Raw genomic sequence first — 14,177 nt, 5'->3', positions numbered from 1 at the left:
GGCAGGAGCTAGTGTGGGTGACTACAGGGCCCCAAATGCTATGATAATATAAATAACAGCAGTTGAGGGGTTAGAGACAAGGAGGGAGCCCAATGGCAGAAGGGAAAATGATTACTAGAATCACTCCTGGAACAGAGCCTGGAAGGGAACCCAGGAGTCCTGCGCCACACCAGTCCTCTGCTGTCAGCAAATAGCTCTGAATCCTGCTGGCAGAGTGTGCATCTGATCCCCCTCCTCCGTTTCGGCCATGTAGGGTATATCTATGCAGCAGCCAGTGGCATCCCATGGCACTGAGTCTCCAAGCCCAGGTTGACAGATTTGGGCTCACACTACCACAGCAAAAACAGCTGTGTAGAGAGCACTTTTAAGCAGGGGCTTGGCTGGAGCTCATGCCCTGAAACATACCCCACTCCCTAGGCTTCAGACCCCAAGCCACAACATCTACCCAGCTACGTTTAGTGCAGTAGTCCAAGTCTGTTGAGATGGGCTCGCAGGCTTGCTGCTGCAGGCTGTGCAGACTATGGCCCACCAGCCTACTTAATCTGGCCCTCGAGCTCCCGCTGGGGAGTGGGGTGTGGGTTTTGCCCTGCTCCTGTGCTCCACCCGGGGAGCAGGGTCGGGGGTGGGGAGTTGCTCTGTGCGTGCATGCCGCTTCTCTGCGCAGCTCCCGGAAGCAGCAGCATGTCCCCCTTTCAGCTCCTACGTGTAGGGGCAGCCAGGGGGCTCTGCACGCTGCCACCGTCCCAAACACTGCCCCCGCAGCTCCCATTGGCTGGGAACTGTGGCCAATGGGAGCGGCAGGGGCAGCGCTTGTGGACGGGGCAGCGCACAGAGCCGCCTGGCTGCGGCTCTGCGTTAGAGCCGGAGGGGAGACATGCCACCCGGAGCCTGCACCCTGAGCCCCTCCCGTGCCCCAACCCCCTGCCCCAGCCCTGATCCCCCTCCCACAATCCGAACCCCTTGGTCCCAGCACCCTTCTGCATCCCAAACCCTCATCCCCAGCCCCACCCCAGAGCCTGCACCCCCAGCCGGAGCCCTCGTCCCCCTGCCCCAGCACGGAGCCCCCTCCTGAACCCTGAACTCCTCATTTCTGGCCCCACCCCAGAGCCCTCGGCCCCACCGCAATTTCATGAGCATTCATGGCCCACCATACAATTTCCAAACCCAGATGTGGCCCTTGGGCCAAAAAGTTTGCCCGCCCCGCCATAGAGGCTAACAGCCTAGTCTTATTGGAAATGCGGGAGGTGGGCGGGCGCAAGCCCGCCCACTTCTAAAGGTCCCTCCCCCAGCCTAGCGGGAGGGATCACTGGACCCAGGGACCAAATGAACGCAGGGGACAACAAATGAGAAAAACAGGGACTGAGGTGAAGGTCATAAGTTCAAAACGAGGGTACCGGATGGGGACACTGAGCAGAGAACCCCGGACAGCGCCCACTGCTCCTCGAAGGCATCAAGGGAGTTGAAGGCGTCAAGGGAGCCTCTAGCTCAATGGTAGAGGGCTGTGATGTAGCTCAAAAGTTCCCCCCTCCTGATGAATGAAGTTGGGATCCATGGGATGAAAATTGTTTTCCATTTGTATTTTGAAACTGTCAGGAAACCACAAGCTTTAGGCACATCCCATGTCCCATACACGCCTCCCTTGGCCCAAACTCCCATAGCAGGTCCAGGCCCCGCATTTGTTTAAAGGAAATAGAGATGAGTTTGGGGTCCCCAAGACTCCACAGACTCAGATAATCTTGGGTCCCTGCTGGGCTGGGAAGTGACGGCACAAAGAGGAACCAAACCTAGCTTCCCACTAGAGCTGGATTATCTGGGCCTGACTCTCCACTGGTCTGCACCTCATTTACAGCAGAGGGGGTAAAACACTTCCCTTCTGCTTTGGTAACTATGGCAATGGGGACTCAGGCCCTCCCCCTCTCACAGCTCCCTCTGCATGGTCCTGATGCAGGGAACCTGGCCTGTGAGCTGAGCGGTGGCCAGCTGGGACTGGCCCCGAGGAGCCTCCCTGCTCCAGGGGGAGTCTGGTGCCATGGTGGGCCTGGAGAGTGAGTCCAGAGCTGGCCTGGTGGCAGATGTCCTGGCAACAGCAGAAGCCCCCATCATGCAGCAGGGGGCCCTTGGTGAGGGGCCAGGCTGACCCCTCAGCAGGGCGAGGCCCAGCACCAGCATTTGGAGAGGGAGGAAGGTCTGAACCCTCCCTGGGTTCCAATGGGAAGGAATAAACTGACCTCCATCAGCAACGGGCCATGAACACAGACCCATCTTCTGCTTCCTCCTGAGAAGGGCCAGGCAGCTCTAGCCCGCCCCCAAAGCTTGCTGGGGCAGGGTGTGGCCAGACCTCAGGGGAGGGGCTGGGCTCTTTCCCCCTGGCTCTGCAGGAATGGCCACCTGGGCTCTGGCCAATCCCAGCTGCCTGCAAGGTACAAAGTGGGCAGGCTGGGGGCAGGTGCCTTATGGGTCACTGGCAGGAGAGCAGTATGGCTGGGGTGTGGTGGGGGTTCCCTGGAGGAGTGGTGTGCTTCTGGCTGCTGTACTGCCCCTTTGCCCTGGGGGATACTAGGGGGCTGGTCTGTGGCCAGAGAAGCTTGCAGTTCATGCTGCCTCCTGGCCAGGCTGGGGGGGGATCCCTGGCACTGACTGCTTGGGGTAAGTGAGGCCAGACCTGTGTGCCCCTCCCTGGGTGCCTGGAGGGAGTCCAGGGAGAGGAGAAAGGACTGACTATCTCCCAGGGATCCCTCAACCTGTCCAAGCCCTGCCCAGCAGCTGGCTGAGTCCTGGGCAGCAATGGCTGACCTGAGCTGGAGTTCATGCTCCCAGCAGTGCTGCTGGGGCTTGGGAGCCTGGGCAGCCCCCTGCCAGCCAAGAGCTTGACCCCCTCTGTGCAGGGGGGCAGTAGCTCCTTGGATGGCTCTTGTGCCCTCTTCCCCTGCACTGGCTGCTGATCTTGTTGCTCCCTAGATACGGCTGGGAGGCTGCATGCTCTGCAGAATGACTCCAGCTGTGGGGTCTGGGTCTCCGGGGCTGCAGATGGCTCCAGGATAGTTGGTGCCTCCTATGCTGGCTGTTATGTCTTGGAATGGGTGAGTGACCTTCTGGCACCTGCCTTGGATTCTGTTTGCTGCTCTGCCAGCCCTGATATCTGTGGGTCTCTCTCTCCCCAGGATGGTGGTTACCTGATGGTGGTTGGCATTGAGGGGATGGCTGCTGGTGGGTACAGGGCCCTACATGAGGAGAAGGTGCTCAGGTGTCCCAGGAGCCTGCCAGGTGTGGGCCTAATGTCTTATACTGCATGCCACCACTAGCGGCTGTGAATGATCTCGTAGAGATGGCTGCTCTCCTCCAGGTGGACAAAGGGAGGCCTCGGTCTGCCTCCATGGGGAAGGCCTGTGTCTCCCTCTTCTCCACACTGGGGTCAAGTGGCCATTGTAGGGCCAGTGACCTAAGGGCTAATGCAATAAAGGGCCTGGGGATGGTGACTGGTGCTGGAGGCTCTCCTAGAGGCCATGTCTCCACTACCCCTTTACCCAAACTGGTCCTGGATTAAATTGTGTCTTGGGGCTGAGAATGCACAGACTGGGTCCCCCCCTGTGGTGCTGGATGGTTCAGACTGAAGCCCCTCAGCAGAGAGTTTGTGAGCTGGAAGCAGGATGTCTGTCCTGCAGAACCCCTGGGGTCCTGAAGGAGCCTCAAAGGCTCCAGCCTAGCCAGGAGGGAGCATGTTCTGTAGCCCAGCCCCCTGCCCCACCTAGTCTCTGTTCCTTCCTCTTGCTCTGAATTCCATACTGCTTCCCACCTGTTTCACCCCAGCCCTGGATGCTCCAAGCCCCGGTGTCTGTGCTGCTATCCAGAGCCAGGACAGGCTGCCCTGTGCCTCCCCACCCATCGCTCAGGGAGACTGTGAAGAACAAGGCTGTTGCTACAACCCCAGTGATAGGGTGAAGCCTTGTTACTATGGCAATACAGGTGAGTTTCTGTGCACATGAATTGTCCAGAGCTGACTGTAATGGTCCCACGTGTGGGCGGCAGTGTCTGAGATACCTGGCATCAAAACTGAGTGGGGTTTCTACGTACCCAGTCCTGCAGACAGCTGGGTGCTGGGCTAGTTAGTGTGATATATCAAGGCCATGTGCAACACTTTCCATTCAGCCTCAGACTGAGGGCTGAGTGCTTCAGCCATGTCAATATCAGACCCAGCCCAATGGCCTAGAATCCACAGCACATGACTCATGACCATTGCAGCTCCACCATGAGCTGTATGCTGCCAGGGTCCCTTGCAGTGCCAGCCTCTGCCCTTCGGGGTGCCCTGGAGGGGTGCAGTAGAATACGGTGGGTTCTTATCCAGCTCCAGGACCAGCTGCTGGCTTCCGCTCCAGTGTCCTGAGACTGACTAGCCCAGGTGGTAGGGTGATCCTGACCTGTCCCTGGCTCCCTTCCAGTGACAGCGCAGTGCACTCCAGATGGCTAGTTCTCCCTCGCGGTCTCTCGGGCTGTGACTCTGCCTCCCCTGATCCTGGACTCGGTTCGTCTGGCCAGTGGGCGCGGTGCTGGCTGTGTCCCTGTGGGGCAGAACAATGCCTTTGTCCTGTTCCGGTTCTCACTCTCTGCCTGTGGCACCACTTTCCAGGTAAGAGTTGAGCTGGGGGAGGCCAGGATGGGGCCATTCAGCTGGAATAGAAGGGGGTTCAGATCAGAAGAAGGTGCACTGGCAGGTCCCTTTCTGAGGTTGATGCAGCAACAAACCTGCTGAACAAACAGTGGCTCCTCTGGGGCAAATCTCTGTCTTCCCCTCAGCTGAAGCCTGGCCCTGCAAGAGTCAAAGCCAGTAGTCAGTGACTGCTGTATTCAGCGCTGAGTACTGCAGAGCACTGTGCACCAGTTTGGAGTAGATCGTCACACACCAAATTGGTGGATATGCAGTTACATGCCACCCTGCGTATCCGCTCTGGCACTCTGTGTCCAACTCCAGCCTGATGGCTTCCAGTTCTGAGCAATATTGCTCCTCCTTATATCCGACGAGAGGTTGCCACTGGTAAGTTGCTGGAGAAAGTGCGTCCCAACTAAGCCTGCTGCTGCACAATGACCTTTTAAACCACCAGCTACATGTTTGCCCTCACATTGCCCATTATGGTCTCATCTGCCACGCCAGTATGTTAGGGCAGAAACACTCTGGCGAGAGGAATGGATATCTGTTATAATCCCCAACCAGTCCCTCGTTGCTGACCGCACAATCTGCCCGCCTGGTTTTGACCTGCCCTGTTGCCAATGGTCCCTGTTGAACAGGTTCTGGACCAGGCAAGGTCTCTGTGCAGCCAACCAGTATCGCTGGGGCCTTTGTGACAGCCCTTTGTGCAGCTGCGGCGCAACATAGATGATGACGCATGTTGTCGATGAATGCCTGCTGACTAGGCTCAGCAGTGGGCTAGAAGAACTGCATCACGCTGCTAAAGATGCCATTGCTTGGTTAGACGACTATGCACACGCTAAATAAAATAAGTGACTGCTCTCTCCTTGCAGATAGCTGGAGACCAGGGTGTGTATGAGAATGAGCTGGTGGCAGACAGGGATGTGAGAACCTGGAGTTCCATCACCCGGGACAGCACTTTCAGGTAACTCTTGGGGCTGGTATCTCTGCCCCCTTCTGCCCTGCATCTCCAGAGCTGCCTCTGTCATGTGAGCCCTGCTCAGCTCCTGGCAATAGCATGGGAGTGGTTCAGGGCCAGCTGTTCCTCCAGCCAGCTGTTACATGGCAGGTGCCAGGCACTGTACAGTGACTCTCCCCAGAACCCTGGGTTCTCACAACTCCTTGGGGGAAGACTCACCATGAGGAGTGAGGTGAATGGGGGCAAGTGTGAAGCCAGTCAATAAAGGGGATATTGGTTTGTAACCCTTTCCTGGGCTGGGGTGCAGGGAGGAAATGGAATGAACTCACCAGCCAGCATGTCCCTCTGCAGCCAGGCCTGGCATTGTAGCAACTCCGCATTCAGCCTCTGCTCAGGATTCCAGCCGTCTGGTCAGGTCCCTCATGCTCACTCCTTCTGTTGTAGGAGTCCGACATGCCAAAGCATCTGTCCTTGTGCTGGGTCACCTGCCCCAGCCCAGGTTCTGTAGTCACTTACTCTGCTCCCTGTTGGAGGTCTCCCATCCCCAGGAGAGGGGATAGGAAAGGGAACCAGGCCCACCCTCTGCTCTGGCTTCCAGCCCAGGAACCCTGGGGTCAAGCAGCTAACACAGTCTCCTTACAAGACCTTCCACTTCCTACCTTTGCCTGCCCACAGGTGCCTTTCCCAGGACTTCACCATTCACTCCTCTTTGGAAATCTGATTCCTTGTGAGGCTTCCTGCTGGGGAGCCTCCTCTTGGCAGTTCTAGGGCTCCCCTGGCACCTGCCTGGAACCCCAGCTGCTCTGTCTCCATGGGGCCAATCCCAAAGTAGAACTCCCTGTGGCAGCTCTCCTCAGTCGTTCCCTATTGCCCTGCAGTCCCTCATCTATAGGAACCACCCATTGGGTTCTCCCCAGATAGGACTAATCCTTAACTGCCTCTCCTCCAGGTGCCCCTAATGGGGCAATTCAGCTCCCCTGAACCCTGTCCTTCCCCCTGTGGGGTTCATACCCCCCATCCCCTCTGGTGCCCTACCCCCCTCAATGCCTTCTCTGCAGTGCATGCCTGGCCTTGATCATCTCTCATCTTCTTGGCACTCTCTCACCACCAGGTTACATGTCCGCTGCAGCTACTCCATCAGTGGGAATTTCCTCCCCTTGAGTGTCCAGGTCTCCACCCTGCCCCCGCCCCCTGCTGTGTCCCAGCCTGGCCCCCTGATGCTGGAGCTACGCATTGCTACAGGTAGGAGAGCTCCTTGGCGAGTGCTGTGGGGGAGCAGGGGCTCATTCTTACCTCCGTGGTGCAAGAATCTGGTCTCTGGCTTAGCTGCCCCACCAGCCCAGATGAGGCCTTAAGACCCTGTGGAGTGGATCTAGGGAGGATGGGGGAGATAAGGCTGTGACTTGACTATCCTTTGCACTTTGATTTTAGGATGCAATTAACTTCTCTCTCAGCCGGAAGTGAGCTGTATCTGTCCTCAGTGTATGGAAAGGCAGCCCTGCTCCTGCGTTGTGGGCTAGATCTAGCACAGTGGGAACACTGCCCCCTGAGCTGGGAGTCCAGGCTCCCCTGAACAGCCTGTGGGTGTCAGCCCTGTATGATGCACTAAGCTTCTCTACATGCATCTGATGCTGATCTGCAGTGACCCCTCTGTGCCCATCTCTGTTCCAGAGCAGAATTATGGCTCCTACTATACAGACCGAGATTACCCTGTGGTGAAGGTTCTGCAGGACCCCATCTACGTGGAGGTCCGGATCCTTCAGAGAACTGACCCAGATCTGGTTCTGGTCCTGCACCACTGCTGGGCCACTCCCAGTGCCAACCCCCAGCAGCAGCCACAGTGGCCTATCCTGGTGGATGGGTGAGTGACTGGGGGTCCAGGGTGAGGGGTCTCTATTTGGGCCTGGGGAGTGCAGGGCAACTTCTCACAGCTGCTCTCCCCCCCGCCCCCATTCCTAGGTGCCCATATGCAGGAGACAACTACCGCACCCAGCTGGTGCCTGTGGGAGCTGCCTCGGGGCTGCAGTTCCCATCTCACCACCAGCGCTTCATCGTCAGCACCTTCACCTTCGTGGAGTCTGCCTCCCAGCGGGCACTCACAGGGCCGGTATAGCTTCTCTTCAATGCTCGTCAGCCGCTGTAGCTCTGCTCCATTGGAACAGCAGCCCAGCCTCTTGTGTGCTGCTCAGAGTGGACACGAGACCTCACCTACAGGGTCCTCAGACAAGCAGAAGGGGGCTTTGACCATTCATGCTGAAGCAAACCAACACCTCTGATGAATCATAACCAGCTAATGGCCAACTGGGGTTCTGTAGCTGGTGACTAGGGAGAGGCTGTGTTGTTGCAGCTAGACTGGGACACTCTCTTCCTAGAGTCTGGGAAGAAGCGGCTCAAAAATGGAGCCTCTGCCACTCTTTGTAAATGGCAGGGCTGCAGGCCATGTGGAAAAGCCTTTAAAACTAACCTTTATCCCTGATTGGGTGTAGAAATACACTTGCCCTACAGCCTTGACTCGAGGCTGGTTGCCCAGTGGGATCACAGGACTTGGAGTTGGAAACTATGGGACTGGACACCTAAACCCACTTTCTAAGTTCCTCACTGGGACCTGGGGCAGACACTTATCCCCATGCTAAAGACTGACCTGCCTCAGGTCTCTTGAGGTGTCACAAATGTGAAGTATGTACTGACTGAGGAAGAACACTATGCTAGAGCATGCTTCCCGCAGTGGGTGGGGAAGCAATGTCAGATGCTGCTCATTCTAGAGCTGTGGTTCTCAACCTATTTACCATTGAGCTGCATCCGATGATACCTGTATGGCCCTGAGGATGTCATGTGGGCTGCAGCTCTGTGCTGACTGGGCCACAGGTTGAGAACCATCTTTCTAGAGCTTTAAACTAGTATGTGGAGGAAAATGTCCCCAGCACTTGAGATGCTAGCAGATGCTTTATGGTAGTGGGAGTCTTGACCAAACTGCCTTGACTGTTCAGTATCAAATAGACTGAACCATCTTAAGGACTGATTTGTAAATTGGACTTGGGTGCTGTTGTCTTACTACTTGAAGTACGTGGTGCTGTCCCCACCTCTTAGCTCACACTGAGACCTCTGACTACTGCTTTACTCTGTAGATGTGACATGTCGGGGAGAAACTCTCCTGCAATCTCTCTCCTAACCACCTGCTCTGTGTTTGCCAATATCTGCCTTTCAGGGAGCTCTTCCAAGTGCATTAGCTGCTCCCATTCCCATTGGGAGGTACACTATGTTTCTAACCCTTTGGTTCTTTTTCCTGCCCTCCTCTCCAGAGTGGATGGCTGACAGCCTAAACACAATCCAGGCTTGTCTGTGACTTGACACTGAATCTCCTTCCCTTAGTGTGGGATAGCAGGGGGCCAGACTGCTGGGCTCCCTCCCAGGGGGTGTTCACCTACTGACAGTGCTCCCAGAAGCCTTGGGGAGTAAAGTGCTGGGGTACAACAGCAGCCCCTAGTCTGTTTAGAGAACCCCCTGCAGCACTGCTCCTATAACGAACGGCAAGAGCCTGATTCCTAACACCTGTCTTTCCTCTAGGTGTACCTGCACTGCAGTGCCTCCGTGTGCTTGCCCTCCAGGCTGGAGTCCTGCACCATCTCCTGATCTGCTGGAGCCAGTAAGTGTACCAGTTCCGCTCTCTAGAGTGTGGAGATAAGGGCTGCTGCCAGGACTCCTGTAATCAATAGTGGATCTATAACAACCACTGGGGGCTGGTGATGCCTGGCTGAAAAGCAAGGCTGCTCTTTCAGGAGGCAAGTGGCCATTGGCCTGTACACAAGGCACTTCCACTAGGCAGGAGTTGCACAGACCTGCCAAAACTCTATTTTGGGGTCAGTTGTGATTTGGGCCTGGCATGACTTTAGGACTCTTAGGGTTGATGATCGTGGCCAGCACCCTCTGAGGGTGCAGCAGATGAGACTTCTATGAAGTGCGAACGTGTCACTTCTATTTGCTAGGCACTGCATTCTTAAGATAAGATCAGTGCAGCTGCCTCTTCAACTTCTCCAAACTTTGATCTTTATTGGAGAATGCGGGAGTAGGGTTGTGCATTGCAATCTTTGCTGCAGGGGATGCTAACTTACTTGTACTGTCTGGCAGTCTCCTCTGGGATGATGGGAACAAGTCACTCTGGGGCAATGCTGTTTTGCATCTAAAACATGTTCCTCATGTATCTCTCAGGGGGTAGAAGGAGCTCTGAGCATCATCCAGAGACTGGCCTTTCCCCCATCACCAGCAGGGGGCCTGTGTTTCTTCTCCAGGATGGTGTAGAAAGGAATGATGCTGTGCAGAGCTTTCATGAGTACCACGGACCTGACCACTCCTAGAACTTGTCTCTCTACAAGGGCGCTTGGGTACAGCCATAAATAACCCTGCCAGAGCTGCATCAGTTATAGGGATGTGACATCACCTTGGGCTCAGATGAGCACCAAGATGCACTACTCCTTGCCTGGCACTGATGTCCTTGCACTGGCAAACCTGCCAGTTGTAAGCATCTTAGTCTAGAACCTCCATCCCTAGGTGTCTGATGAACTTGAGCCAATACCAGGGTGGAGGATTGATCTTTACCCCATTCACCCCTCATCACCTTGGGAAGAGTTGGTGAAAACTCTCAGGTGGCTCTGTTGGCTCCTATAACACTTGAAATGTCAACTGCAACCCCATTCAGATTATGGTAGCATCAGGAGGGCCCCAAAGTAAAAACTGCAATTGCTGCTCATTTTGGTCACTAACATGGCAATGAGAGGGGTTCATACTAATGAAGTATCTAGCTCTCATGCTCCCTCTGTTTAGATGTAGGAGGGATAGACCATAGACAGAACTATAGTTCAGGTACAAAACCACTTTAAATAGCAATTTGTTGCATATTACTTTGTAAAGACATTTAGTCAGGAATAACACAGGCTCCAATCTCTAAACATTTCCCTTTTAATTCCAAACTAGATTATCCCCGTCCCTTCTTAAATTGGACACTGGGATCTGATCTAGTATACTCTCCTGACTTAGCCTAAGGTGCCACAAGTACTCCTTGTTAACAAATTTATTTGGGCATAAGCTTTTGTGGGTTAAAACCCACTTTCAGACACATGGAGTGGAAAATACAGTAGGGAGATGTACTGTGTATGTATTTTATTTATATAGTATGAAAAGATGGGAGTTGCCTTAGCAAGTAAGGTGTCAGTTCTAATGAGACAATTCAATTAAAGTGGGATATTATCAACAGGAGGAAAAATCACTTTTGTAGTGGTAATCAGTGGTTCTAAAGCAGAAGTCAACAGGCTTCAGCATCCTGCTGTTTGCCTCAATACATTAGACTTGAGAAGATGAAAGGCCCATGACCACTGGGAGGGAGGCCAAATTTTCCAGAGATGTTCCAGCTAACAAACCATTGGGGAGAACTATCCCCTTTCAGATGTAAGCACAGGCTAAAGGCTCTGGGCTTCCAACCAAGGGAATCTGCAAGAGTGAGGCATCAAATGACTTTAATGTCCACTAGCTTAATATTTGGTGTGAAACAACTCTCCTCTACACCTAAAATCATGATGCACATATAGCTCCTTCCTCAATATGGGTAGGGCCTAATTTGAAGCAACAAAGGGGCTTCAGTTCTCCCATGCCCCTGCTTGCCTGTGTAGTTATACTCTTCATCTCTCTAACAGGACTGCCCATGACTGCTGGAGCACCCGGGGTGCTAGCTGTTGCTGGTGTAGCACTTGCGGGAACCCTGCTCATACTTGTCTCTGCAATGTAGTGAGTACAAAGAAATGCAGCCTGAAATTACATTGCAATAAACACTTCAGACGTATCTGCCATCTTTGGGTCTCTCTGGTCAGCTGGGAGGCAGCTGCTGCTGGGGTGGGGCAGGCAAGGTCTCATACTCGACTGAATTGAGATCCCAACGTGTAGCCTTTGACAAGGTGAGTTTCTCTCCTTCCTGGTGCCTGAAATTTCCTTCTCAGTGCACATTAGAATGGTCTCCATTGAGGTGCATGACCAAGGCCACTACTAGCACCCAACTACACAAAGTGGTGGAACACCTGCTGCCTTGTCAGCATTCTGAACAGATTGCCTTGTCAGGCTTCACCTGGCTGTAGCCTCCTGCCTTGATTGTTAATGTACTTAGCATACAAGCAGGGGCATTTGTACCCCCTTGTGTGTGGGCATGGGCTCCCTTCACTTTGGGCTTTAAAGACAAAACTTTCTGCCCCAGAAACTCTTCAATTGACAGGATCTGTCTCACTAAAAAATGAAACCTTCAATTCTCCCCTCCTGGTACAAGGGACACTGCTTCAGTTACAGTGCCCTCAGGTTGCTATTGCGTGGATCCCTGAAGCAGTCTTTCAGGGCAACCTGACAGGCCTTGTGGGAGCCCTGGGGAATTGTGAAGAGTCAGTCAAGTAGCAGTAACCTTTCCCAGTCCTTCTCTCAGCACAGAGGCCAGTGTTAACCTTCAGCTTTCTCCTGGCAGGGTGAAAGGCAGGCAGGGTGGTATGTGTCTAGCAGTGGTGGTAGTTGTACAATTACTACACCACAAGAGCATGAAGCTCAAGAGGTGGAGTGCTACACTCATTTGGACTACCAACAGCCTAGTGGGACTAAGGTCACCCCATGCCCTAGGATGAGTAACAGTTCCTGCAGAATGATGAATACTTCCCTCTGGGGACAGCTTGCTATGACCTTTTAGCCCCAGGCCATCAGCCAAATGAATTCTCCTCCCTGCCTCAAAGGAGTGGCATACTACTTGCAAACACTTCCTGAGCTGCTAATGACCAGTTAGACTTTCAACAAAAGTACTGGCTGTCTTACAGCTGCTGAGCTGTAAGCGCTCAGCTGGCTAGGGCCAAAGGTGGCACCCTCTCTTTGTGGCGTTCTCAAGAACTGTAAGAGAAGATGAAGAAATAGATCACTGAAGATAATCAGGCTAAGACTAAAATTGGATTACTTAGGTTGCAGTTTCAGTAGTCCAGACTCTCAGTGGGTATAAGCCACAAAGCTCCCCTGGAGTTGTAAGAACATCAGAGGAGTCTGGCTCTACCACTTCACAGGAGTTAGTAGGATACAGCCGATCTCAAAGCAGTGAGGGCAAAACAGGAATCTAGGGCAAGGGAAACTGAAGTTTTCCTCTGATAGGAAAACAGCAGGAGTATTTAAGAAGAAATCTCTTTAAAAATAAGAGCATCTACATCCTGCTATTATAGAAAACTGTCAAACTGCATATTGGTGTGTTCTCTGGGCCTATGTGCTGACAGAAAGGCAATGAGAACGCTTTTCCCTGCTTAAACACAAGATGGCTTCCTTCTTCCATATGGGGGGGGGGGACAATACTATAATGTTAATGACAGTGTAAAATGTATGCAACTTAAAGGGGAAAAGTGGGCATTCACCCACGAAAGCTTATGCTCCAATACATCTGTTAGTCTTAAAGGTGCTACAGGACTCTCTGTTGCTTTTTACAGATCCAGACTAACATGGCTACCTCTCTGATACTTAAAGGGGAAAGACTCCCTAGAACTGTCAAGCCATGGGGAATTGGTGAAATAGTTGTGTGGGGTTTTTTGTTTTTGTTTGTTTTTTGAACCAACTCTTTCCCTTGAAAGATACTTACTCTTCAGCTCTACTTGTATTTTGCTGAGGGAGTAGGCCAGAACAAAGGGTGTTGCAGAAGCCATCCAGTCCCTTATCTCGAACTGAATTTTTCCATGGAACAAGGACTTGCCCAAAACCAGATGAATGTAAGAATAGCCATACTGGGTCAGACCAAAGGTGCATCTAGCCCAGTATCCTGTCTTCCAACAGTGGCCAATGCCAGGTGCCCCAGAGGGAATGAACAGGACAGGTAATTATCAAGTGATCCATCCCCTGTCTCCTATTTCCAACTTCTGGCAAACCAAGGCTAGGGACACCATCCCTACCCATCCTGGCTAATAGTCCCTGATGAAACTATCCTCAATTAACTTATCTAGGTTGTGTTGTTGTTGAACCCTGTTAGTTTTGACCTTCACAACATCCTCTAGCAAGGAATTCTACAGGTTGACTCTGTTTTGGGGGGGGGGGGGGAACAAAACACAAAACCTCTTTTGTTTTAAACCTGCTGCCTATTTCATTTAGTGACCCCCTAGTTCATGTTATGAGAAGGAGTAAATAGCACTTCCTTATGTACTTTCTCCACACTAGTCATCCCTTTTCCAAGCTGAAAAGCCCCAGTCTTATTAATCTCTCCTCACATGGCAGCTGTTCCATACCCCTTATTGCCCTTTTCTGTACCTTTTCCAATTCCAATATTTTTTTTGAGATGGGGGTGACAACATCTGTATGCAGTATTCAAGATGTCTACATAACAGGGATTTATGTAGAGGCAATATATTTTGTCTTATCTATCATTTTAGTGATTCCCAACATTGTTTGTTTGCTTTTTTTGACTGCTACTGCACATTGAGTGGATGTTTTCAGAGAACTATCCACAATGACTCCAAGATATCTCTTGAGTGGTAACAGCTAATTTAGATCCCATCATTTTATATGTATAGTTAGGATTGTTTTCCAACGTGCATT

General features: G+C 52.8%; 1 protein-coding gene across 1 annotated transcript; it reads left to right on the top strand.

The window, feature by feature from the left end:
* Positions 1 to 2,630: 2,630 nt before the first annotated feature.
* Positions 2,631 to 9,952, top strand: LOC135881551 (zona pellucida sperm-binding protein 4-like). Its single transcript, XM_065408215.1, is given in 11 exon segments — positions 2,631 to 2,646; positions 2,959 to 3,080; positions 3,162 to 3,264; positions 3,808 to 3,963; positions 4,437 to 4,624; positions 5,515 to 5,606; positions 6,712 to 6,842; positions 7,272 to 7,461; positions 7,560 to 7,707; positions 9,165 to 9,243; positions 9,807 to 9,952. Coding segments are annotated over 9 exon segments (1,218 nt in total). The 5' UTR covers positions 2,631 to 2,646; positions 2,959 to 3,080; positions 3,162 to 3,176.
* Positions 9,953 to 14,177: the final 4,225 nt, after the last annotated feature.

This window comes from Emys orbicularis, chromosome 7 (assembly GCF_028017835.1).
Source record: "Emys orbicularis isolate rEmyOrb1 chromosome 7, rEmyOrb1.hap1, whole genome shotgun sequence".
Lineage (NCBI taxonomy): Eukaryota > Metazoa > Chordata > Testudines > Emydidae > Emys > Emys orbicularis.
Note: the sequence above shows the minus strand (reverse complement) of the source record. Positions and strands in the feature narration are given on the sequence as shown.